Here is a 27,956-nt window from a genome sequence, read left to right on the forward strand (position 1 = left end):
AACTTGAGTCTTACAATCCTTTCTGAATGATATATGGATATTAAGTGTTTAATTACAAACTGAAAGGGAGATTTTTAATTTGCTTTTTCCAATGTGGCTATTCCCATCTATGAGGTGAAAGAGAGAAAAAATACCTCCCTCCAGCCCAGCTCTCTATATAATTTTTTAAATTGACGTGAATTTTTGTTTTCTCTTAATTCATAAAGATTTATTCTAAAAGGATTCAAAAGTTTCTGATACCCTTCACAAGCTTTACTCAACTTCCTACAGTCTTGTTAATCTGGATAATGAGATTGGTCTTTATCAAAGTAATTAAATATTTTCATTTTAATTTGGACTCAGTTCCTGATGAAACACTCAGCAGTAGCAGAGAAAAAATAAGTCAGATTAAGTAATATTTACTGAATCCTAGGAAAGGCCCAGATTCAGTTTTCTTCATGAGTAGGACAAAAAGTTCTTGTTTTGTCTGAGCCACTTTCACAATTCTTAAGGATAACCCTGAGTACTGAATTTTGCACTTTGATTTTAATGAAGTTGGTAGTACTAAAAAGCAATCATTATATCAACAAGAATTTATTATTAGCATAATAATTGCTAATTAATATGATTGTACAATCTAATATTTTGATATGCATTAGTATAGCAATAATATTTAATGCTATAATAAAAATTGTTTAATAATGTAATGATAATAATATAATTAAATATTTTTAAATTATTTCTTGCTGGGTTTCCATGAAGAAAGGGGAAAACAGTGGGTTCACCTGTGAAAAGCAGCAAATAAATCCGCTTTCCAAAATAAAGTCCAACTCTAAACAGAGAAAACTCCTGGATTAATGCTGCTGGCAGAGGTATGAATACCTTGAAATTGGAAATTGCCATGATTTAGAAATTGTAGCTTCTACTTTGTCCAGTTTTGACCAGTAGATCTCTAATTGTGCCCAGCACCCCATGGCTTCAGACATGGAGAACCCCAAAAAAACCAGAACTAGATTAATTTGTCCCCCAGTGAAACTCCTCCAAAACTGTGGAACATGGCAATATCCATTCCTTGAACCTGCGCAGCAACATGCCCTTCCCTCCCCAAATTCTCTTATATAAATATCTATAAATATAATTATGTGTCTGTACATAATGCACATTTTTGAAGAGATATAAGGCACAGCCACACTTAATATGGCATCTGAATCATCTTGATACATTTCTAAATGCCTTCACTTATTTTTAAGACATCCTGAGAGAATATCTCATGCATATGTAGTGCAGATTTAGCTTGCTTATTTACAGTTTTCTAGATTATTTTGTCACTAAAGAACCAGCATATTTATCTCAGTTATTTGCATCAGTAATTTGATTAAAGATAGTTGGAGGATGAAGAAATATGTTGCCTAAAATATCCTTGGGAATGTGGCTTTGTTACCAGAAATCTTTTGACATAGAGGAAGATAAAAAGAAGAGCTTATGGTTTAGAATCATTGGAGATAAATTGTGAAGAGTAAAAAATCAGCTTTGGAGGAAGGGGAAATATTTAGCTGTGAGGCATTGCTATGGCAATAAGGAATCCATGTGGAAGATTATGTGAGGAGAAGGGAAGGATAAGCAGGGATAAAGCTGTATCTGAGGAATAAAGTCATCTTTCTTTACATGTTTTTATGCTCCTCTTATTAAGAAAGTTTGTTGAGGGGGAAAATGAGCTTTCCAAGGAAGCCTCTGGTTTTTAAAAGCAAGATAGGGAGTCATGGGGTTTGGTTTGGAACTGTCACCCAGTGCAGGAGCTGGAAGAGTGTAGAAACCCAGAGCACTGGAAATATTTCTGTGTCTGCTCTGGGGTGCCCTGACCCCCAGGGCAGACTGACTCTGACCCTCATCCATGGAGAAAGTTTCCTAAACTCCAGAATAGACCAGAATCCACAAAAGTGTGAAATAGATTATAGAGAGCAGTGTAGGTGTATCACTCAGTGAGAAATTGAGGTTTTGGGGTTTTTAGTGTGTTGTGGATGGCAGCAAGATGGAGGGCACAGGGTGTTGTCCTGGGTTTCTTCTTCATGCTGCTTCTTCCTTCTTCTCCATGGGTTTGGGTGGCATTTTGTAATTGGGCAGAAAAGTCCCCATTGCAGCTCTTTGGGATCAGTTATTGGGTTAAAAGGGAAAATAATCCAGGTGTCAGTTCTTCATTGGATAGTTCAGTCTTAAAAGACTTTGGAACAAGAGATTGTTTGGCCATTTTGTGCCTTCTAATGAAAAGCTGCAGAACTCACAGCAGTGAGACTGTTTTACTGATCAGAAATAATAAACACCTGAGTGTGAACATGAAACACCATCTCAAGTGCCTTCAATCCTGACCCAGAGAAACCCACAGCTGGTACTGCCACAGAAGAGAGGCAGGAGTGACTGGGACAGGCTCCTGGATGGCTGTGGGATTTCAATCCAAGTCCAGATGTCCCATTTTCTGTGTGCTCCTGCTCGTGAAGCAGGAGGAGGATGGACCTGCCAGGGCAGGGAGCTCTGGTACCTCGTGGGTAGGCACAAAACTCTCACCCCTTATCTACTGTGTGGGTTCAGAACATTTTTACCATCACCAGGGAAACTCCAAGGAGGGGATATTGATGGGAAGGATGACTGCAGCTGTGGGGAAAACCCTCTAGGTGTCTTGGGGGTTGACTGATTTAATTAGGGACAGGAAATGAGGCTGGAAGAGGAAAGTATAAAGGTATAGGGATTAGGGGACATGTGAGAACCTGAGGAGGTGGAAGCAGGAAGAAAGGACAGGTGAAAGGGACATGGAGGCCGTTGTGATGAGGGGACAGAGATGTGCAGAGGAAGGGACATGTGGAAGGCTGGGGACATTGTGGAAGGAAGAAAGGAGGTGGCACAAATTTATGATGGTAATGTGGACTCCTTAACAGCCTGGCACTCTTTTGAATGGGGTCTCCTATTGGACAAAATGCATAAAGGGATGTATGGGACTATTTCAGGTCGAAATTCAGGAAGAATTTCTTCACTGAACAGGTGTTCAGACATTGTCAGGGGTTGCCCAGGGAGGTTTGGAGTCCCCATCCCTGGGGATGTCCATGGAAGGCCTGGATGTGGCTCTCAGTGCTATGGGCTGGTGACACATTGAGGATTGGGCACAGCTTGGCCTCCATGGTCTTGGAGGTCATTTCCAATCTAAGTGATCCTGTGATCTTGCATAGCCCTGCTTGTTCTGGGTTTGGAGGAACAAGCAGATGGCCACAGAAAAACAACTTCTGAAAGTAACCTCCTTGTGGGTACCTGGGCACACACATGAAACTGAGGCTATTTTCATTCTCTGGAATATGGAATCAGACTCATCCACATTTTCTATTTTGATTATTCATATTTTCTTCTCTTCAAATTCTCTTGGACAAAGCTGATGAGTACCTGATACCCAAACAGTCAAACAAGAGGTACTTCATCACTAGTGCATGAGGAGCCTCCTGCCTCACACAAGATCTTTCTCAGAGTTCCTCCTGGAATTAGATCCCATTGGTAACTCAAACCCACAGCTCCACAGGCCCTGTTAATCTCCAGATCAGTTTGGTTTGGGTCAGGAAGCCTTTGAACAGAAAGGGCTGCATCCTGACATATTGTCATCTGCAAGCATTAACAGCTCTGGCATGTGAAAAGGTCATGCCACCAAGCATTAACATTACGGGCTGGCAATTAAAGTAATTTATTTAAATAACGGTTATTATTCTGCTGTGTGGCAACAAACACAACCTATGCAAGGGGAAAGCCTGGGAAGGCCTCGAATCAGATCCTCTGCCAGTGTCATCTGATTAAAACAGGACCCAGAGAGGCTCAGATGGAAGGAGTGAGTGGTGATAAGAAGAGGCAACGATTCGTGCATAGAAACAAGGGACTGGGGCTACTGCAGGAGGCAGCCCTGGAGGGCAAGAGCTCAGGGAGGGGGTTCACTGCTGATGCCTCACATGTTCCAGAAGAGTGGACAGGTTTATTCAGAAAGAACAGCTCTGGCTCCTGTCCAGGGCTCTCCAGCTTCTCCTGGGCCTGAACTGAAGGATTTGTGGGCTTTGATTCTTTCTAGAGACAGAAATCCAGGTGCCATTCATTGGTGGACAAACCATGTGGGGAGGGAAGGACACCCAAGAGATCATCCTGTTTCAAAGATGTTTTGGATTTGCAATAAAACATCCCAAGGACTTTTTTTTCTTCCTCTTAGCAGGAAATTTTAATTCCAAAACATGAAAATACTTCAGGTTTAAGACTATTCTTGCTAAGAAGAGTACTTTTTTCAACATTAAAATTTAAGCCCTTTTTAAAGAATGGTTAATAAAGTTGACAGGTATGTCCAAACTGTTCTGCAAAAACCTTCTGAGTACAATAAAAACTCGAATCCAGCTAGGTTTATTGTCAGTTTAATTATACTTTCAGTTCAGCACAGTTCAGCTACGCACTCAACACATCCATGGTCTGTAAGCTCCTTGGTGCAGAGCCTTTCTTTTAATTTTGTGCAGCTCCTGGTTTAATTGAGCCCTCATTTTGATAGATCATTACTGTCACACACACTGGTAAAACATATAACAGTCAGCAAGTAGAACAGCAGCTCATCAGAAGGAAGCAGACATTTTTATCAGTTCTTTATTGTCCACATATCTGAACACTTATTAGTTAAAGTCCCTTTATGTGCTGTGAATATTGAATATTGAATTATGTTGAATACTGAATGCTGAATTAAGTTGCCCTGTGAGCAGCAAAACAAATGAAGACAGGCTTCCTTTGGGATTCACACCCTCTATTGTCCACTTCCAACTCCTTTCTGCTAAGTTCCCTTTCAGGCCCATCAGTTCTCATAACACAGGAATGAAAATAAAATCCTTTTTCACATTTATTTCTACCTGATTCAATATGGACAAGCTCGGTGAGACACAGATCGAAAAGCCAACCTTGTATCATCAAACCCTTCAGCTCACTGAGGAACAACCTTGTTTTGTTTTGTTCTGTCTGTTTCTAGTTCCAGCTATGATAACCTCCTACCCGAACACCACCCTGGCAACTCAAGGCCAGAAGAAGGAGATGAGCTGCACAGCTCATGGAGAGAAACCCATCATAGTCCGCTGGGAGAAGGAAGACCGGATCATCAACCCCGAAATGTCCCGGTACCTGGTTTCCACCAAGGAAGTTGGGGACGAAGTGATTTCCACCCTGCAGGTACGAAAACAAACTGGCCCCCAAATCATACAGATATGTCAAGGTGTGCTTGGTTTGGTTTTGATTTAGGTGCAGGGCCAGAATGACAACACCAGAGCCCCAGCACTCGCTCCGTGCATGGTGGGGCAGCCAGAAGAGGGAGAGGAAACTTCTGCAATCCATCCCTAATGAAAAATACCCTCTTTCCACACTCCAGAGGCAGCGAGAGTGTGAGCCAAGCCCAACACTCAATCCTCTCTGTCTCAGGAGCAGCGTGGCTCATGTCTTAGTGTGTCCTTCCCTGAATCAGTTTGACCAAACTGCTGATAAACTCTGGCAAATACCAAGTTCTGATGTGTGTCACACTTACCGTCACCAAAATCACTAAACTGCTTTGAGAAAAAATGCTGCCTTTTTAAAGTGCTCTTCTCCCTTCCTTTCACTTGGTGGGGCTTGTGAGACCACTTTATAAAGTCAGGATTCAAAGTAGTTTTACGTGTGCTTTATGAAATCTAGAAGGATCTTTCTTCTTTTTTCTCACTCCAAAATATTCATTATCCATTTTCAATCACATTTGAAAAGTGTATTTATCAGGCCCAAGGAACTAATTCTTTATCTGTCTGGTTATTGTCTAAATTTTAGTGTAACTCTTATGAAAGATTTCTTTCTTTACCAGCCAAAACCTGTTTTGGATGACATCCAGTAAAATTATGGGTTTGCTCTCTGTGAGAAATCTTTGTCACTGATTTTTATGAGGAACAAAAAATTCTATGTGTGGTTTTGTTCCTATTAGTATTTGTGTGATACAAATAATATTTAGTTATAGGATTGACCCCTAGGCCATCATTCTTGTTGATTTTAATAAGATAACCTCAGGATAGACAACTATATTTCTATTTGGAAGGCTGGAGTCCTGCTTGGAGAGTTTTCTGAAGCAGTTGTGTACAGCAATGGTGTTCTACATCCATGTGTGTTACATACAAAATCTTTCACTTCTGAGAGATAAAACACCCCAAAAAGCAGAAAGTGGCAGATCAAGGCTGTCTCTAAAGCTTTGAGCTCAGTGCTTTTGCATGATGATGTAATCTTTAGTTGTGTACTCAGCTTTTATTATTTCGGCAGGACCCCTGCCTCAGTGAGACAGGACTTGGATTTTCACTGGGGCTGAATTAGGGCTGAGTAATGAACAGCACTGTGTGGTGCAAAGCTGATCTTTGAGACCAAACTTTTCACAGATGGTCAATAATTGTGTGTTCTTTGTTTTCTGGGCACTTGCCCTGAGCCCTTGGGGTCTGATTTGCAGAAGCACCAAGCCCTCCTGGCTGCAGCTGAACTCAGTGGAAGCTGTTATGAACACATGAAAAGCCATTTATTGCTCAGGACTCTGAGGGAGGGGGAGGAAGGCCCTACATGTCTCAAATTGGGCTCTGGAAATTTTTGTTTTTCAGCTCAGCCACACGTGCAAGTGAACACAGCTTGACACGTTGCCACATCTCAGATGATAACTCTCCAATTTCCTTGCAGCAAGTGGGAAATTAATTCATTTATCTTAACCAGTGGTGACTGGGAGTTGTGCTCACATCACCTGGGTTTTGCTGAGGAATAAAGAGCACGTGGAGTTTCCATGGCTCAGCTAATATGTGGCAACTTGTCAAGCAGCCACAAACGTTATCATACATCTGCTTCCTTAATTCCCTACATGAAATGGTGGCAATGCTCTTCATGGTGTAAGGAGTGATGAAAATAAATTCACTCCTGTTTCTGCAATGGGTGAATTCAGAGGAAAATGCTGTGAGAAAATGAATGTCTGTTTTCAGGGCACAGTTTGAACAGGGCACAGTAAATAAATTGTGGAGCAGCACACTGAACAATGAGAAGGAAATGGTATTTCAAATATCTGCTAGTTTAATTTTTTTTTCTTTCTTATACCTTGAATGCAGCAGTGGTCCTGTAGAAAAATATCATTATGATCGTGTTTGTAAATATTATATATAAATGTCCTTGCTGTTAGCAAATTGAAAAGAAAGACCACACAAAACTTTATTATGAGGCACCATGCTAAACACTACAGGGTTCACAACCAGTGTTTGAACCTTTATTTCCCCCCACACAGACTTCAGCCACTTGAGTTATTTTCAGAAATAGCCAGAAAAATTTGGAGGCAGCAGGAGGCACCATTTTGTATGGCAAATTTCAGCCAACAGTTAAATGCTTGGCAAAGTTGTGAGGATCTGGAAACAAGGCTCCTAAGGAGAAGCTGCAGGAATAGGAGGAGCTCCAGCTCCTGACTACACGTGTTGAACTGATAGCCTGTGTCCTCAGACCAGGTGCTGCTGGCTTTGATAATCTCAGCCTTTTGGAAGCTTTCCTATGCAATTGTATGTGTGTAACCTGCCATATCTATTTATTGCTGTCAGGGAGAACAGTCTGAGTGATTTTTCTTGTGCCACACAGACAAGCTGTTGGTTTGTTTTCTCTGTGTGCTGTTCAATCCATCACCTCTTTTCCAACCTCCTATAGATTCTGCCAACTGTGCGTGAAGATTCTGGCTTCTTTTCCTGCCACGCCATCAATTCTTACGGGGAGGATCGTGGAATAATTCAGCTCACTGTGCAAGGTAGGGAGAGGGCAACACGAGGGAAAAACCCCACAGCTATTGTAGGACAGGAAGTGTAGAAATCTGCTGGGGGCAGGGAGGTTCTGATTCTTGATTAAATGTGTTCCTCATTGTCAAAGAAATGTGGAGTTGCATTAAGGTTCTCGGTCTTTCATTTTCCAGCATCACAGCTTATATCAAAATAAAAGATAATCTTGAGTCCTTCTAGATCTATACAAATTAATTAGAATTTTTTTCTTAAATACAGTAGTTGACAATTGCCAAAGATACCTAAAACTAATATCTTCAGTAAGGACTGTAGATGTGGAGGATTGAGGGAGAGCAGGTTGCATTTAATTTTAAAGAACAAATGTGCCTCAAGCCCAGGTTTAAAATAAAGCAAAAGTGATCTCACTTCATCTGTAGAGAAATGTTAAACCTACTGTGGAACTTAAAGCAAAATATTTCAAGTCTAATCAACCAAAATAAATTGTGAGCAGTTTGCACAATCCAAATTCTAGGAATTTATCTTGCCTGGGGCTGGGGTTCCCCTCCCACAGGGCAGAAACAGCAAGTCCTGGAGAGGTGACAATATTTGAAATGCAGGGCACAGGCAGGACTCAGCCACTGGCCACTGCTCATTCCCATGTGCTGCTGGTTCCTCCTGTGCCTCTCTGAGCCTGCTCACAACAAATTCCTACAACTTGCAGATTTCTCTCTCCCTGCTCTTGATTCCAAGTAGCAGCAGATTCCAGAGGATGCCTAAGGCAGCCCTGTTGAAAAATTCAGGTGGAGTTTGGGGACAGGTTCCCAGTTCCACCACTGCTCATCTAAGCTTCCAAGAAAATTTAAAGGGACATTAGAGATGTCTAGGTGCTGGTTATTTGAAACATTAACTTTAGAGGCAGAGAGAACTTTCAGAGTGATTTAATCAAATTATTCTGTTATTGAAGTAAGACTTTTAAACGCACTCAAAGAGAATGAAATTTTACTCTCTCTCTCCACCAAATTCAGCATTTTTGCGTTTAGTACTCATATTTCTACAATCACTTTTTGAGTAAAATCACTGATAGTAGTATCAGGGAAATGTGGTGTTTGAGGTAAAAAATCTTTCCTGGGATGAAAGTCCAAGCTGGAGTGATTTTAAGGAAATGCAATCAAGAAGGTTAAAGAGGAGCCAGTATTCAAGATGACACCAGTGACTCTGAATTGAAAAATGCTGATATTTCCAGCGGGTGATTAACAGGATCAGGGTCCCCACGAGTGCCCAAAGAAATGCCAGGAAAGCTGAGGCAGTGCCACGCTGGTTGCTGTGCCCCTGCTCAGAGGAAGGGCTGCGTTCTGAGCAGAGCTGTGTGTGTGTGTTGTGTGTTTGCCCAGAGCCCCCCGACCCCCCTGAGATAGAGATCCGCGAGGTGAGAGCTCGGAGCATCGCGCTCAGGTGGACCATGGGCTTCGACGGCAACAGCCCCATCACTGGCTACGACATCGAGTGCAAGAACAAGTCAGGTAGGGAACAACCTCAGTCATCCCCCTGCTGCTCATTCCCCACCAAGTCCGTGCTGCAAAAGCTAATTCATAAATTGACACTGCCTGGTGGAATTTTTTGTAACGGTTTGTTTAATCTTCCGCGGGAAGATTTATCTTCGTTTGTTGTCCTTTTTGTTTGTTTTGTGGTAAAGATGGTAAATTTAGCAATTGCTGCTTTTCCCCTTTTACCACTTCATGCTATATTTACTGAGGCAAAAATTTTGTGATGTTTTCATTAGTAGAAAAAACATTTTCAAGAGTGTTGAATCATGGATCATCATTTTAGCCCTGGTTTTGTAAATGAAATCAATAATGTACAGGAGAGATTGATAATGTACCTGAAAGATGAGGAGTGGGAATTCTCCACTGAGGCTGAAGTCAGGAATTGCAGGTTTGGAGATGTGCATTGGGCAAGGCTACCTTCAAGGGATATGCACACCTAAAAGTTTCTGGGCTCTCTTTTCTTTTTTGATTGTTTTCCTATCTTTCCAACCACCCACCTGCTCCAGAAAAGCTTTTGAAAATCATTCTCGCCTGATTTACTCCTTTCTCACACTAAAACATATCTTTATTTCTCAAATACAAGAATAAATATTTAAGAATGGTGTAACTCAGCACAACCCCGTTTAGGATGACTTGAGGTGCTTCCATTCTATTGACACACTGACAAGAATGGATTTCAGAGCTCTAAAAAAATCCTTGCTAGATTTAGTTTGATGTTTTCAAGTGATAATGCAGAATGCAGGCAAAGATTAAGTGAACTTGCATTGAAAAATGATTTCTCTCTAATATGGAATGATAAATCAAGAGCAAGACAGGTTGGATGGAAATATCAGGACTCAATATATTGATGAAGGTTAAAAAAATAAAAGAAAGGAAAAGAAGGGGGCAGCAGAATTGGTGTCAAAGAAAATATTTGTCTGTATCTGAAGACAAATCCTGGAGGTCATGTCCTAACAAGAGCAGATTATCTTCTTCTTACTGCAAACAACAGAAATGTCATTTTTTAAAGTCTGAGGCTGAATGTTTGGAGAAACTCAGATCAGGTTTTTGAAAATTCTTGCAAACGAATTTTGTCATTAATTGAATGACTGAGAAGATGAAATACTAAAGATGATTTATGGAGAACTTGCATGGGGTAGTTGGGGCAATTTAGAACAAAGAGGAAGAATTAAGAAAACTTCTCAGGTTCCAGGCATTAAAGGGGCAGAACAAAATTTAGGTTATACATTCAAGGAACACTCTGCCAAGACCATAGTGAAGCTGTAAACTGCACAACTGTATTTTGTGAGAATTTTCCACCTCTGCTGCCTTTCCTGAGGACTCAGGAATTAATTTAGATCAGATGCACCATCGAGGCTTCTCAAGCAGGAAAACTTTTCTGTTTCAGAGAAGGTGCAGGCGATCACAAAGAATGCAAGAGCTGTATTTAGGAGCCCTTCAATATCCCATCATAAAATCATATAAATTAGGTTGGAAAAGACCTTTAAGATCATCAAGTCCAAAGATATCTCAGCACTGTTGATGTCTACCCCATCACACACAAAAGGTACACTAATTACCCCAATGGAATTAATTACTCAATGGAAGGACCATGGAGTTGCCTGTCCTGTAGGGTCCATTTGCAATCCCATAGCACGATGAATACCAGGAACTTGGTGTTTCAGGATGTTTTGGTACTTTGAGATATCACCTGTCTGTACAGACATGTACCTGTGGCACTCAGACCTGGCCCTTCATGGAAACCAGTCCTGTGCAGCCTCTAGAGATTTTCATCGGAGCTGTGCAAAGAGCTCTGGAGAGATGAAAAGGGATATGGGTCTTCATTTGTGCCTATTTCACCATCCTTTAAAATTTTTTAGGTCATTAGGGCAGTCTTAGGGACAAACTTTGAACAGTTCTGTTTAATTGCGCTTTATTGTGCTCTGGTGTGAGGGGGCCACACCCGGGTCCCCGATGCTTTCGCAGAATTGGGGGTTCCCAACTCTTGGCCGGGATCCGCGGGGGCTCCGGCCGGGCGCGGGGCTGGTGCGGTACCAGCGAGGGCCACCGGGTGGCAGCGCCAGAACACCGGAAAGCAGCACGAGTGCGAGAAGGGAACGAGAAACTCGAGTCCTTCCAGCGCTCTCCTCACGCCCCAGCTGGGACAAAGCCAGCGGGAGCCGAGCTCACCGGGTTAGCAGCCTCAGCGTCCGGCCCCGGCGCCGGCGGGCGGGGAGCCCTGGGCAGCGCCCTGCGGGCAGCAGGGAGCGAGCCCCGGCCCGGCCTCTGTGCCCGTGGCGCCGCAGAGGCCGGGGCAGAGCTGCAGGAGTCGGGGCCTCGGGCAGTGCCCCGAGGCAGCTGCAGCAGCCGGCCCGGCCCCGGCCTTGTGGCAGCGGAGGAGGCTCTCGTGGTGCCGCTTCTCCGGCCCGGCCGGGTGCCTGTGCATGGCCCCGGCCTTGCGCGCTGCCCCTGCTCCGCTCGGGTTCCTGTGCGGTGCCCCTAGCTGTCGCTGCTGAAGGCAGTGGGAAGAAGGTGTCATAGCCCAAGAGATATCCCAATGGGAAATAGATGGGAGTGAGCAGCAGAAGTTGGGATGGGAAGAAGATGAGAGATCCCATGAGCTGTGCTTACAGAGAGATGTGAGTGTCCCAGAGGATTCTGATATGCAAGAGCCAGAACAGAGGAAAGGTGAAAGGTACCAAGACCTCTCACTGTGTGATGTGCGCTCCCCCATCTCTCCATGGGACAGTGTCCCAGAGCTTTCCCAGAGGAAAGATGAGAGGAATAAAGAACTCTCACCATGGGAACAAGATGTGTGCTCCCACACATCCCAATGGGAAGACAGCAGAGAATCAGAATTGTACTAAGTGAGAGAGAGCAGTGACAAGGAGCTGTCACAAGGACTGGATGCCAGAGCTCAAGAGCTGTGCAAGTGGCCAGCTATTAGTGACTGACAGCTGTCCCAACAGGAGGAGCATGTGAGCAGTCAGGAGCTGTGCCTTTACCTCTTCAGGCCCCCAGCAGGCAGCAGCAGGAGGGGGCAGCCTCAGCAGCACTGGGGGCAGTGCAAGAGAGCCAGGAGGGCCCCTTGGCTGGGGAGGACAAGGAGTGGTAAGAGGACATCGAGCCAAAGCTTTCCCAGTGGGAGAATAAGGAAGAGGCAGAGGTGTTCCATGGAGAAATGAACGACTCCCAAAAAGTGTCCCATGGGGAAGAGTGCCCTGAGCAGGAGCTGTGCCAAGAAGAGCCCTCTGACTGGAAAGAGCACACAGAGGAAGATGTGTCCCAGGAACAAGAGTGCCCTGAGCAGGAGCTGTCCCAGGAAGAGCTCTCTAAGTGGGAAGAGCACACAGAGGAAGATGTGTCCCAGGAGGAAGAGTGCCCTGAGCAGGAACTGTCCCAGGAAGAGCCCTCTGCCTGGGAAGAGCACTCAGAAGAAGATGTGTCCCAGGGAGAAGACACAGATCACCATGAGCACTCTGACTGGGACAAAGACTTCACTGAGCAGGAGCTGTCCCAGGGGGAAGTCAGCGGCTCCCAAAACCTCTCAGACTGGGAAGAGTACGCTGGGCAAGGGCTGATTGGAGGAGATGTCAGCAGCTGGTCAGAACATTCTGATGGAGAAGAATCCACTGGCCAAGAGCCTGCCCAAAGGGAAGCCTGCATTGGCCAAGACATGTCGAGAGGCAATAGCAGCAGACCCTCAGGACACTGCAGTTCAGATGACAGCTGTGAGGAGCTAATACAGGAGAACCGTGAAGACCAGAGTGACCCTGGCATCGGGACTAAGCCCTCCTTCTTCCCAGAGCAGGAAGAGTGGGATGAGGTGATCATCCCAGAGCTGCTCCCAGAAGAAAACAGAACAAACTCGGAGAGTTTTTGTGGCAGTGCCCCTCCCTTGTGAGGCCTGGGTTGAGGAGGAGGCACCGGAGCCGCACAGTCCAGGGCTGCTCCGTGCCTTGCTCACGCCCCTGAAACACCAACCCCCTGTGGGACGCGTGGCTTCTCTTCCCTCCCAGAAACCAGAGGCAGGGAGGGAGAGCTGGTTGACACATTGTATATTTGTATTACAATCTATGATATAAAAACACGAATATGCAACATGTATTTATGATACAATTTCCTAGAAAATAACCAAAAAAAACCCAAACAGTTACAATTATTGAAGAATTTATGTATTTTCTAATAAAGTTTGTAAGGCCCAAGAAGCCCCCAGTGAGCAGGGAGCGCTCAGCCCCAGCGCAGCGGGAGAGCTGCCGGCCGGCCGGGCAGGGCAGGGCTGGCGCTGCTCTCTGCAGGCGAACTGAAGGCTCCCGTTGGGCCGGCTGGGAGAGAGCTGTGCTGGGAGAGAGCCCTTGGCAGCGGGGCTGTGCAGCCGCCAGAGCGGAGCCAGCACAGCCCCGCGGGGACGCTGCCCGTGGCCCGGCAGCCCGGCTGCCTCAGAAGGGCAGCGCCGGTTGGGCCTGGGCCAGGAGCAAGGGCTGCTGCTGGCCGGGCTTGCTTTGGCTTTGAAGGTACTGCAAAGGCTCTTCTCCCCATTTTCACTTCTAGTTTGTGAAATAAACAGGGCAGATCTTCTCTCCTTTTTAATGTCAATATTAAAAGTGATCAGCTCAAGGCTGGCAGGCTCGATGGCATCGTTCCCAGGAATGGCTCGGAGAATGGAGGAATGTGCAGCTTTGTTTCTTAGGGGGCAGAGCTGGGGGTCCCATCCTCATGAGAGCAGTGGGGGCAGACCCTCTGTGAAATAAACAAGGGCCAGGAGACTTCTTCTCCTTTTTAATGCCTTTATTAAAAGTGACCAGCTCAGGATTGGGCGGCTCGACGGTCTGCAGCGTCCGTCGTCTCTCCCAAGGCGACTCAGAGGAGGAGGATATGCACAGGGGCAGAGCTGGGGATCAGATCCTCTTGGGAGCCTTTAGAGCCTCCTGATCCCTTCAGATGGTTAGTTCGGTCCGAGTCTCGCTCCCCTCCCAGACCTGGCCCGGGGGATCTCAAGACAGGGTGAGCAACAATGAAGCTTTCCAGCATCTCTTGCAGGCCCAGCACTCCGCTCCTCACATCCAGACATCACTCCAGTCTCTCAACTCTTATTTGGCTCGTTGTTTTGGGGGTTCCTGCACGTTTGGAGTAGGGGTCCCAGGTCCCACAGCATGCTGGTCCTTGGAGTCACTTTGCATAGCCCCCCCCACCCTCTCAGGTCTCTTCACCCTTCAGGGAAAAGTACACCTTAGCCTCGGGCAAGGCTCTGCTAATACAAAAGGAGCGATTAGCCACAACGACCCGTGATTACAATAACAAAACACGAAGAACTTCGGCAGCTACAGTGATCTGGCTGTCTTTTTGTAACTTTTTCTAACAAAAAAAATATTAACCGAATTTTTGTTCATAACACTCTGTTACCACCTTCGGGGTCCTGGCTCCAGCTGAGGTCTTCGCTCAGGGCGAGGGGCAACAAAGAGTCTCAGTGTTTCTGCAGACTCTGTACTTTGTTCCTCACGTCCAGACATCACTTTGATCTCTTAATTCAATGTTGGCTCGTTGTTTTTGGGGTATTTTGGTAAGTTTGGTGGGGTGGTTTTCCCTTGGCATGCTGGGTCCAAAGGTATTTTGCTTGCCCTCTGATGTCCCCTCCTTTCACTGTCTGAGAAGGGTGATCCACTTGGCAGCAGGCAGGGCGGTGCTGACAAAGGAAGAATTCTTAACCTTCAAGGACAGGAAGTTAATGAAAACGACCAGTGATTACAATAACAAACAGTTAGAACTCCACCCTGGCAGCAACTGGTCCAACCTGTTCACTCTGCAACTTTTTATAAAAAAATGGGTGACCCTTTTTTACTCATAACAGTTTGCACACAGAACATGCAGCAGAAGGAACTTGCTGCTGAGCCTGTGGCTGAAGCTTTGCCCCCTCTGCTCCCCTGTCCCTGCCCAGGGCCTGCTCAGCAGAAAGCAGCTGAGGAGTCACTTCTGGAGTCCGTACAACTCCTACACTACACAGCGCTTGGGGTGGCAGGGACCTTGCAGCTCATGTAGCTCCAGCTGATTATCTCCTACTCTGTGTGTGTCTCTCTCTCTCTGACACTGTTTCCTCTTTCTTTCTCTCTCCTTTCTCACATTCTTGGGAAATAAAATCTGAGTAAAATCCATCTGTTGCCTTCCCATAGTTTCATTTGCCTCTTAATCAGGGTTGTATTTGAAACAGCCAAGTGAAAAGTAAAGCCCAAGAACCCAAGAACACAGCATAGGGACAAGCTCCAAACACCAGAAACATGGGAGTGGTAACAATATATAGTCTTGGGGGTGAATATTCTAGAGACAGTACCATATATGGAACACAAGTAACCAACAGGGGAGTAGAACTTGGATTAATTAACAAAACTCCAGAGGCTCTCAGAAGGAGATCTCAGGCTTGCCCTGAGTTAGATGAATGTTTCCTAGGGCTTGATGCTAAGGTTTGGTGTCATAGGGGTGAAGTCTGGCACGGTTTGTGTTTCAGTCAGGCTGTTTCCCCCAGGGTCAGTGCTGAGTAGCTGTGGCAGGAGTTTGGTGTTGGCATTTCCATTTTGCAGGGTATTTCTCCAGGACTGATTTTTTTTTTTTTTTTCTGGGATAACTTTCAGAGAATTAGAGAATCCCTGATGGTAGAAAAGGTCTCCCAGCACATCAAGTCCAAACTGTGCCCAGTGCCCACATTGTCACCCAGCCCAGAGCACTGAGTGCCATGTCCAGGCCTTCTTTGGACACCTGCAGGGATGGGGGCTCTACCACTACCTTGGGCAGCTGCTTCCAATGCTTAACTACCTTTTCCATGAAGAAATTCCTGCTGATATCCAAGCTGACCATCCCCTGGCCCAGGCTGAGGCTGTGTCCCCTCATGCTGTCATTTGTTGCCGAGGAAAACAGCCCAGTCCCCACCTGGCTGCACCTCCTGTCAGGGAGCTGTGGAGAGCAATGAGGTCTCCCATGGGCTATTCCTGTTTATTAACTCCCTTCCCTCCCTTTTTATTTTTAACACAACCAACATTCTCACTGAGTGAAGATCCCTTTGGGGCAGCCACTCCCATTTTTGTGCAGTTGTTCCAATGCCCCAAAGGTAAGAAATCGCACTTAAAAAACTGGGGAATCTTTTCTGCTTTCAGCACCTCCTCAAAGAGGAGCTATTTCTGTGGATTTGCTGATGACCCCAGAGCTAAGATCCCATTTTTTTCAGCCGAACTCTTGCGCCAGTTGGGAATGCTGCTGGCAATGTTGGGAATGCCAAGGAAGGGGAGGGATCACTGGATTTGCCTGGAGCAGAATGTGTTTTCTGGATTAACACAGCAGTGGCATGAAACAGCTTGTATTACCCACATTAACACCACCATTTATTTGTCTGTTTCTATTGATATTTCTTATCAAACAGACTCTTGGGATTCTGTCCAGAGAACCAGAGATGTTTCCCCTCAGCTAAACCAGGCCACCATCATCGACCTGCACCCGTCCTCCACCTACAACATCCGCATGTACGCCAAGAACCGCATCGGCAAGAGCGAGGCCAGCAACGAGCTCACCATCACCACTGATGAAGCAGGTATGACCTGGCTTTGCAACCTCTAAATCCTGTGGCAATTATCTCTCTTTGATGTCAGGAATCATTGCATGAAATTCTGTTTGTGTGGCTGCAGCTGTATCAAAATACTGAGTACTGAGTTATTCCCATGGAACATCGTGAGTTCTGCAACTTCATTGTGCAGGGCTGTAATTAAAGCTGTTCAGTGGCATCTAGTGGCCAAAGAAGACATTGTGCTCCAAATTTTCAGCTTGTGACGTTGGAATTAACATACCTGTATCTACAGTGAGGCCACTCAACCAGCAACATCCTGGTTTTAGTGGTGGTGCCTCCCCTGTGGGTATTGTGGCTTTCATTACATGTTTAGATATTAATGTAACTAATTTAAATTTCTCCCTTTTGAGAATGTTGATCCACATGAATCAACTCTTCATTTGAACATTCCCTCACTCAACCCTCCCACCATTTATTTTTCTGGCCTCTATTTAAATCTCTTGGCTGACTTTAATGTCATCCCCCTGATCTTTGTTCTGTTGTATTACAGAATCACAGAATCATTTAAGTTGGAAAAGACCTCTAAGGTCATCAAGTCTGATCTTTATTTTTATCTTTAACCTTTCATTCTCTTTCATCAGCACCAGGAGTACTGTGTGGGCATTTTCCCTTTGGTGACTGGAGACACTCCCGTGTACGTGGAGTTTCCACCTTCCTTTACCTTTTGCTAAGTCAGCACTGCTTGCTTCTGTGGAGATTTAGAGAGGACAACATGGTGACAGTCTTCCAGCAGTGGAAATTCCCTTTCTCTTTCAAAATTTATGTTGGTCTTGCATTTGAATACCCAGAGACTGATTTTTAGTTCAGCTCCTATGAACACAACTGTTTAATTCCCACTGAATTTCTCTGGGAATTTCCTACAATGAAAACACAATCCTTGTCAGGACAGCATGATTTTCCTTCTGAGGGACCTTGTGAGTAGGAACAGCACACAAGGGCTCACAGTGGAAAGCAGAATGAGCTAGAGACAACATAGGTTGCATTTCTTTTATCGTTCCAGCAGAAGAAAAGTGTGCAGTGAACAGATTTAACAGTGAAGAGTTTGTTTGAAAAATACTTATTTTTTGATCAGAAATTTACTCTTCCTTTGTGCAAAAAAAATGTGAAATCACTAGAGAAAAGAGACTATCCATTCTTCCAGTCAGAGTCATCTATAACCCCAAAATGCCCATCCTTCCTTGTGCAGAATAGAGGCTAGGTCTTAGATCTGCTCTCTTACGCTCCCTTATTCACCCATGCTTGGAATGGTTTTTACTTGCCAAGTTTTTCCTGACTGGTAATTAAGTTGTCAGGGTCAGCAGCTGCCCTTGGAATAAAAAACCAGCTTCCCCATGAGCAGGGTGGAACCTTAACATCACTTTTTATTCAGTTCTTTGTAACCAGGCTTCAGAATAAATGATCCTTTTGTGGCTGTCTTTTTGAGGAGCTGTTCGTTGGTAGAAAAAGACCAGCAGTGTGGAACTGTATTCAAAAGTCACTGATCTACCTAGGGAAGGACTGGGAGGAAGGAGGTCAGGCTTAGGCAGAGTTTGTGATGTTTTTTCTCCTGGGTTTTTATTTCAGGGGATGCGCAAAGTGTAGGAACATCATTTTTGTTTGATCACTGTTTACTTCTGTTCCCTGCTTTTACAGCAGGCAGTGGGGAACAGCATGGGTGCAGGGGATGAGAGAGAAGCTAATGAGCAGGGAGCAAAATAAAGGTCCAAGAAATACAAGATAAAAACCAAGCAACTTGGAAAGGGGGGCAGATTCTGTATCACATATTGCAAAGAAATATCTCTATTAAAAAGAAACCTGTAAAAGGTCTCTGTGGCAAAAGAATAGGTAAGGATGGAACAATTTCAAAGCTTTCAGACCACATCTTTCTTTCCATACAACCCCAATTACCTCATGTGTTGGAAAATAGATGCCAGTACACACTTGCTCCAATGCCTATCAGAAAAAAAGAAGCATTATGGCCATTGCCTAATATTTAAATCAATAGAGGAAATGGGGATATCTGGGTTTTCTTTATGTCCTTGCCAGAAATTCTGTAAACAAATGACTTCTTATTTAGCATCTCTCTGTGGTGTGCTGGGAGCACTTAACTATTCAGGTCTGTGAAAAAAAAAATTGGGGTCTTTTGAGGAAAAGTCAGGATTTTTGGGGCAGATTTTAAACCCCATTTTTAGGATCAAATGCTTGGCTCAAATTCCCACTACATTATAAGGAACCCCAGAGGAGTGGCATTCATTTTTATCAACAGGAGGACAGAATCAAGGTCAGACTTCAAAAAATTTATATAGATCTCACTTTTGCCAGTGGACTTTTTCCTCTTCTCCTTCCTTTGTATTAATGCAAGAAGAATGGAAATAAAGTTCTTTCAAGCTTTGGAAATTTCCCATATGAAGGACAGTCAGGAATGGCAGAGAATAGGACATATTTAATAACCTAAACATATTACAGGCTGCATTCTGTGTCTCTGCTTCCATCAGTTAAAGCAAAATGTTCTGGTTCCTTTCACCACAGTTGTCACTTATTGCTGCTCCACCTCTAACAGCCCCATCTCACCCTTTTCATTGCTTTCCTTCCTTTGTCCTGCTATTAAACTGAATTTAATACCTTTTACTGAGGCTGTTTCTGCATCAAGGGAACCCTCTGCAGCAGCTCGAGGTGGCTCCATCCCTCTCCTCAGATCTTTCCTTTGCAGTGATTTACCTCATTGAGCAAGCAATTTACTGCACATCTCTCTGTTCAGTCGCAGCTGATCCTGATCTGCTTTGTAGCTGCCCAGCTGACAGGGAGGTTCCTTCTTTTTTCATTCACATTTAAAGCCTCCTGCACACCTTTAGAACCGTGTTGATGGTCCATAAAAGTTTCCCTGGCTCAGGCAAGAGTTGAAAGAAGGTTTTCCCACCTAGAAGTTTTTTTTGTCAGATTTCCAGGCTTGAACTCTTACTGGGGAGGGGGAAGAGTGTAAAATGTGAAGGATTTTGTATAAAAATATCTGATATTGGTCTGAATGTGCTCAGTTTCCAATGAACAAAGGGGATCCCAGTGGAAAATTTGCAACAAGTTGAAAGCAGGATTAGGAACTCCTGGCTCACTTGCTTTACATGGGTTGTGCTGCTTTTCTGTCTGGATTAGGAGCTTCTGGCTCACCTGCTTTAAATGAACTCAGCTGCTTTTCCATCACCCACGGGGGTTGTGACTGCTGAGAATTCCCCTTGCCTATCTCCAGATACGCAGAAACATCGCTGTGAGAGTATCTCTAGCCAAGGAAACCACTATTATTCATTTTATTCTGTTCATTTAATTTACCAGCTTGGTATGTTTTGGCACATGGTGCATTTTGCTGTTGGCCGGAGATGACACCTGGACGCAGAAGATTCCTGGCCCTGCTTTTGTTTGGCAAAGTTTTCCAACCTCTGTGATGCTGGGGTGTAAAGGTGGTGACATTTAATGTGAAATGCTGAATTCCTTGTGCTGTGAGGGCCACCTTTGATGCATTTTCCTTCTCTTTCCAGCCCCTGATGGTCCACCTCAGGATGTGCAGCTTGAGCCTATATCTTCCCAGAGCATCAGAGTCACCTGGAAGGTAAATACTCACACATCCGTGGATCAGATAGGCTCTATCAGTATTTGGATGCTTTCAGGGGAGTTTTATAACAACTGTGCCTTGGTTGTTTTATTCATGAGAGACATTACAGATGCCTTTGCCGACATATCTTAAAATATTTACCACAATTTGAAAGGAGCATCATGCAAAGAAAGCCTTCTATCGGAGAGTAAAAGTAGCAACTGCTTGCATTTCCTTCTTTTTTCTGATTTCAGAGATAAGGGCACATGTTTAGGAAATGAACACTCACAAAATTTCACTGGAGTTCTGGGTAAAACTTCCCCAGAAACCATTGGAACCAGTGGGAACTTCCTCCCATTGCAATAGACTTTGGGACACATTTTTGCTGCACAGAGTCTTAGTATAGTCTATGAGAACTGATGAAGAGTAATAAATATAAAAATATCATCAGCTGGTATAATTAAAAAATGTGGCATGTTGTGTGACCCAGTTTTTCTAGGTTTTTCCCAGTATTGTGACAATAACAGAAAGTTTTAAATGCTTTGGTATGATATCAGAGATACTTAAACCATGTTTTAAATGGTTTTATTATATATACTGCTTGTATATTGTGTTACTAATTCCATATATTCACATTTCTTAAATATGTAATGTTAAGAGCTGAAATGGCACAATAATAATGATTAACTTCTATATTGATGTTAATTACACCTGCAAATGTGGGTGATGTGGCTTTTGTCCTAATAAAAGGATTACTCAGAAAGTCAGGAGCAGTGAGGTTCTGCTTATTAACCAAATAACTATGAGTGATTGGTTATTTATTGCACAAGAATGAATATATTGTAGGTTTAAGCCTGTTAGTTAAAAGGCAGGTTCAGAACCTCTTCTGAATCTGCAATGCTGATGCTTGGATCTTGTCCACATCTTAAATTTATATCAGTATAAACCAATACATTTATATCAGTATAAACCAAATGGTTTCCAAAACCAAAAGTTCACAGGAATGAACTTAAAGACATGAATTTAAATCCAACACAAAGTCAGTAGAGCAAACAAAGTAGTTTTTGAAGCCGTGTAGGGGTGCACAGTGATTCTCAACAACTAAAATAAATTCTTAATAGTTTTTTTTCCTTTTTAAAACCACTTAACTGTGACTGTCTGATCAAACCAACTATAATCTTCAAGCTTCTATGCCTGAATTGAAAGGTTTTGTTTGCTTTTTTAAGAAGTTCACTTTGGGGAATGTTTTTAAAAGTAGCAAGAGAAGATGGGCACCACTGGCCCATTGCTGGAATTCATAGCTGCTGTTTGTGAAGTTCTGCCATTAAATTTGATAGATTTGAACAGGCAGCTACAGGACAAACAGAATTCCCACCCCTACATTTCAATAACTCCCTAAAATATATTTTAATTTGTACTTCAAGGACACTTCAAGTACAACTGAATGTGTCCTGGCCCCTGGATGTTGTCTGATGTTGGAGGATATCAAATGAGGTGCTGGGGTTGTGTTCTCAAGATTGTGTTTGGAATTTGGTTTGAGAATTCTTGTCAAGCAAAGTTCAGTATGTAATATAACAAATATTCACAAATATTCAAGAAATGAATTATATATTTAGTTCATACTTCATTAGCCTGGTCTCATGAGCTGAAGGGAGAGATGGATTTTCACAATTTGAGATGAGTTTAAGGTGAAGTCACTGTGCAGGGTTAGAGCTTGTGTAGTCCTACCTTTACTTGAAGAGTTATTTCCTGACTGACAGCTTCTAAGCTGATTTAAAAATCTTCTTTTCCCTACTGAGAAGTCCCAAACCAGGAGCGAGCCGCTTTACTTCCCTTGACTTACTGCAGTTTTCTCCAGGTCAGAGCAGTTTTGGTTCATTACTCAAAAAAGAACTTTAAGATGGTCCCACAGACATAATCCAGTTTGGTTCCATGCTGAATCCTAACTTTTGGGGAGGTGCCTACAGTGCTGTGCAGAAGGCACTGATTGAATGTCTCATAAAATGTAATTAGGAATAAAGAAGAAATCAATCCTATGTTGTCATGGAAGCCAAAAGAGAAGAAAAGAGCCTGACCTTGGTAGTTTTTATTTTGGAGGCATGTGGAGCTTTAGCCATGAAAGGCTGTGATGACATTGAACAAACAGGCTTGTGGTGCAAACCATGGTTATATTTAAAGCTGGCAAACTTTATTAAAACACAGTGTCAATAACAGCAAAAGGAGCAGGGAATACCACATTGATTATCTTTCATCTTGTATGAAATCCCATTTCTGCAGCTTGCTGCAGCTGTAAATCTTCATTTAAAGTTTTGTCTTTGTCCGCTCTTAGAAAATCCCAGTTAAGCAAAGTTGTGTTGGACTGTGATTTGTTTAATCCAATATCTGTGTGTCCACATAAGACTTCGGGTTTCAGACTGAGCTGGTAAATAAAACTCAGCACTTTTTGGTAGTTTCAACTGGTGCAGAGATGATGGGAATTAAACAGGAATACTCATTTAGAAAAGAGCATGAAAATATTCATTTTTCATGCAGTACTTTGCATTAGGCAAATTTAGACATGGAGAGTATTCCTTTTCCTCTTTATTCCTATTTACACACACACAAAACTACAGAATGTCATACTTTACAAAAGTCGTTGATACCCTGTTTTAAAGTATTGAATTCTGTGAGAAAAGCAGAAAGTGTATGGACTGAAACTTACTTTTTCATAATGTTCTATGGCTACTGACATAGAACAAGGTTCACAATATTTTTCCCCAAGAACACTAAGTTGTTTCACTCAATTTTCTACCCAAGGCCAGGTTGGACATTGGGGTTAGAGCACCCTGGGACAGTGGGAGGTGTCCCTGCCATGGCAGGGGTGGCACTGGATGGGCTTTGGGGTCCCTTCTAACCCAAACCATTCAGTGATTCTATGAATTTATCTGAACTCAAACAACAAAAATCTGACCTTAGTTCCCTACCCCAGCTTAAAGGTTCCTCCTTCTGCAAACACTCAAATATCACAAAGCCATGGAATTATCCAGAATATGTAACACACTTACAAAGGGCTCTGATAGTAAAATGACAGGTATGTTTCTAAAGCCTTTGGGGAGTTTTTGACCAAAAAACCCAGAGAAATATTCAAACAGGACACACTTTATAGTCTTAGATTACCAAAACACAATCCTTATCCCTGACATGTGACTTACAGGGTTCTCAAGATCTGAATCTGCTGATTTGATCAACATCTGATTGAAGTGATACAGTGGGAATTGAAATTATATAATCGCTTCAAGTTCTGAGTCTGTTTCTCAGGCAAGAGGTAGAAAAAAAACGTATGAAGAGATTATTCAGTCAGTCAGTTGCATACAGTGACACACATTTTAAATTTGAGAGGGGGTTGCAGAGCAAGGGTTTTGATGGTAGTGGATGAAAGGCAAACCTCACCCTGGTTTTATCATCTCCAGTGCACTATAAACTCCCCAAAACAGGCAGGTCCTGTGGTAGAAATGAGTGTTTTTCTTGAGAATCTGTTCCTCAGGAGATTTAATGGGATGTAGAAACAACAGAAGTTGCTGCTTCTGCCACTCCCACCTGTTGCTGATAAACTGCATCACAAAGACCTTTTTTGTGGGCCAGTGGGACTGATGAGCTTGAGGGCATCTGTTGGGAGCTTGAAAGAGGTGTGGAAGATTGCAAAGAGATTGTTGCTCCTGGATTAAAAACTGCCTTAAAATGCATATAAAAATATATATAATAAAATATATATACTTAATACTTAAAATATATATACTGATTATGCCTTGTATAGATAGAAGATCAGGCAGGAAACATCATTGTTTATGGAAATTAGTCCATTACTATTTAAATATAATTTTTTGTGGGTATTGCTGTCAATGACAGGCTTTTTCCCTGAGCTGAAAAGTTCTGCTTTGCACTAGATCACATTTTATATTGCAGAGCACACAAATGATTTCCAGTAGTAAGGAGCAGGGAACCTTGCACTGAGAAACGTGGCACATAATTATGGCCAACCATTTTGTGCTGTCCATGTCCCTGAATGCCAGATACATTGCAGCTATTCAGTATGCAAATCCCTGCTTCCCAAATCATTGTTGCCTTCAGCACTCATTATCTAATCATCTTTCCACACTACACATTGAATGAACAGAAGCATATTTCAAAGCACAGAATAAAATTTTCCTAATGCATGGGACTGGATAAACTCCTGTGACTGCCTTGCACAGATCAATAAATTCCTTCCTAAAGGTCCCGTGAATGGTGGAGGCTGCTGGCAAAAACAATTAGTAGTGAATGGTGGCCTGGAATGCAAATATACCCTTATCAAATCAGCTTGGATAGATTCACCTGAAAAGAGAACAAAACATCCTAAAGTCACATTCAAAAGTGTCTCTGTATTGGATTTTTCTGTGCATGAACCATTTTAAGGTCTTTCAGCACAGGTTTGAAAAAGACACACCTGAAATTTATAGGATTGAAAAAAGTTGCTGTTTCATGTGCAGGAAGCATTTCTGAATTGTTGCCTACAAATTGACTTGCATTCAGTAAGAAAAAAAATTTAAATTAAACTTTTTTTTTCCAATAATTTTAGGGAAAGCAGCTTGATTTTGGATGTGTGCATTTCATGTATAACTTTCCATTTTCTGTTCAGGCTCCAAAGAAGCACTTGCAGAATGGAATCATCTGTGGGGACTAGATAGGTTATCAGGAATACAGCACAGGGGGAAATTTCCAGTTAGTTCAACCTCATCTGAATTGATACCATGGGGGACAGTGAGGTTTTTATCCTGAATAACCTGAAAAAAATTTACCCAGTATGGCATGGTGGTGCAGGACATATTTCTGAATTGTTGCCTACAAGTTGACTTGCATTCAGTAGGAAAAAAGAAAAAAAACAATTAAAATTTTTTGTTTAATGATTTTAGGAGAAACGGCTTGACTTTGGATATGTGCATTTAATGTGTAACTTTCCCTTTTCTGCTCAGGCCCCAAAGAAGCACTTGCAGAATGGAATAATCTGTGGGTACCAGATAGGTGCTTATCAGGAGTACAGTGCAGGGGGAAATTTCCAGTTCAACATCATCAGCATTGACACCACAGGGGACAGTGAGGTTTATACCCTGAATAATCTGAAAAAATTCACCCAGTATGGCATGGTGGTGTAGGACATAGTTCTGAAATGTTGCTTACAAATTGACTTGCATTCAGTAGGAAAAAAAAAAGTTAAACTTTTTTTCAGTGAGTTTAAGGGAAACTTGACTTTGTATATGTGCACTTCATGTATAACTTTCCATTTTCTGTTCAGGCTCCAAAGAAGCACTTGCAGAATGGAATCATCTGTGGGTACCAGATAGGATATTGAGAGTACAGCATGGGGGGAAATTTCCAGTTAGCTCAACATCATCAGCATTGACACCACAGGAGACAGTGAGGTTTATACTCTGAATAACCTGAAAAAATTCACACAGTATGGCATGGTGGTGCAGGACATAGTTCTGAAATGTTGCTTACAAATTGACTTGCATTCAGTAGGAAAAAAATTAAAATTAAACTTTTTTTTTCTTTCCAATAATTTTAGGGAAACCAGCTTGACTTTGGGTGTGTGCACTTTATGTGTAACTTTCCATTTTCTGTTCAGGCCCCAAAGAAGCACTTGCAGAATGGAATCATCCGTGGGTACCAGATCGGATATCGGGAGTACAGCGCAGGGGGAAATTTCCAGTTCAACATCATCAGCATTGACACCACGGGGGACAGTGAGGTTTATACCCTGAATAACCTGAAAAAATTCACCCAGTATGGCATGGTGGTGCAGGCCTGTAACCGGGCTGGGATCGGACCTTCTTCTCAGGAAATCATCACCACAACTCTTGAGGACGGTGGGTCCTTGGCAAACAACTCTCATGGGACTTATTGTTAATTTTATTCTTCTTTTTCTTAATTTTATTCTTTTATGTTCTCTTTTTTATTCTTATTCTCATTTTCTTATTTATTAATCTTTTTATCTTGTTGCATTTCTTGTTTGATTAGTGCTGATGAAAGTAGGGATGATAAAAGACCAGTCTAGGTAGACAGGTGCTTACTCAATGAGCTTGTCTGATTTTCATTGCAAGGGTGAATTTATTTTACCAGGTAAATAAAAATAACTCTACTAATGTGATAAATCCTTCTGTGAATGATGTTAACTGAGACCAAAAGTTTCACTAAGAAGCCAAATGCTCTGGTGTTCACATATTTGCAACTGTTGTGATCTCGTTGTTACTCCAGAGTGATCTCATCATAGTTTTGAGAAGTGAAACTGAAAGGTGAAGCAATATTGTATTTTTTGTTGGATTACTGCTGTTTCCAAATGAATCTGCTGTGTAACCAGAGCTCTTGTACTGCACTGTCTCATATCTTAAGAGAGATGTGTGTTTTTTCAAGGATATCCAGTGACAGAAAAATCATTGCTGTTTTAGGCAAAATTCACCCTCTCTAATCCAAGGAACAATGTAGATTTTTTTTTTCCTAACTGCATAAAAAGTACTTCTCAAACAATGAGAGGGAGTCCTCTAGTGGAAAAAGAGAATGATCCCATATCCAAAACAAAGAGTTCAGTATCTTAGAGGAGTATAGCAGCAAATAATAATCCTAAAGGCCATGCAAGTCAGATTTTCACCTACTATAAATCAACATCAGTGTCCTGAAACCAGTGCCAGCTTGGAATCTGACTTCTACATGGACAAAATGGAATCTCACACATCTAAAATCCTCAAGAGCCACACATTTTGAGGCAGGCTATTCATGAAAGACTGATAGCTTTTTTTACTCTAAATGTTTCTAGGCTCAGCTTGCTGCAAGACCTCAAAAGGCAGCATGCTCACACAGATATATATTTTATACTATAATAAAAGAGATTTTTTTTTTTCCTTCAGAATCCAGCATGCTTGCTTTTCTTGGAAATTTTTTTGGTTGTCACTCAATTTTGGGTCCCTCTTAGAATTAAAGATACCACAAGCTTTAAAAGCAATGCCAGTTAACTAAAACTGCAGTATTGCTTTGACACTAAATGGCCAACAGAAAATGCCTTAGATTTGTTTGATTGTTCCCAGTTTTTTTAGAGATCAGCAAAAATATATTATGACCATTTTTTCCTATGTTTTTTTAAAGATTTGCCTATTTTTTCTCCCTCCACCAAATCAAAGGGACATCAGAATTGTCCAAAAAAGATGCAAATTTGGCTGCAAACTTTAAAAAATATATTTAAATTGCTTACAGAATGTTCTACACATTGCAGTGTCAGAACACAATTATATTTCAAAAGAAGCAACAAAAAGCCAATTAAAAGACAAGTCAGCAAGTAGGGAAACAGTACATCAAAAGTCATTCCAGGGAAAACTGCTACACTTGCAGAAACATGTGGATTGCAGCAAGAATAAAGGATTTGCATTGTTAAAATGTGTAATGGTATTTAAATATTGTGTGGTGGGATGGAGGGGAAAATAAAGGTTAGCTGAAATATGAATATT

The 27,956-nt window shown here is 42.7% G+C and overlaps 1 protein-coding gene across 3 annotated transcripts in view; it reads left to right on the forward strand.

Annotated features, from left to right (window-relative positions):
• DSCAM (DS cell adhesion molecule) overlaps positions 1-27,956 on the forward strand; it is a 467,715-nt gene that overhangs the window by 346,687 nt on the left and 93,072 nt on the right. For 2 of the 3 annotated variants that reach the window (XM_058045375.1, XM_058045376.1), the window contains exons 12-17: positions 4,997-5,193; positions 7,693-7,789; positions 9,149-9,277; positions 16,686-16,853; positions 20,393-20,463; positions 26,087-26,327. In XM_058045375.1, the coding sequence (XP_057901358.1) occupies positions 4,997-5,193; positions 7,693-7,789; positions 9,149-9,277; positions 16,686-16,853; positions 20,393-20,463; positions 26,087-26,327 (903 nt within the window). Of the gene's footprint in view, positions 1-4,996; positions 5,194-7,692; positions 7,790-9,148; positions 9,278-16,685; positions 16,854-20,392; positions 20,464-25,099; positions 25,183-26,086; positions 26,328-27,956 lie in introns of those variants that run through there. The other variant, XM_058045377.1, reaches the window with a different exon arrangement.

The sequence above is a fragment of the Melospiza georgiana genome, chromosome 2 (genome assembly GCF_028018845.1).
Source record: "Melospiza georgiana isolate bMelGeo1 chromosome 2, bMelGeo1.pri, whole genome shotgun sequence".
NCBI classification, from domain to species: Eukaryota; Metazoa; Chordata; class Aves; order Passeriformes; family Passerellidae; genus Melospiza; species Melospiza georgiana.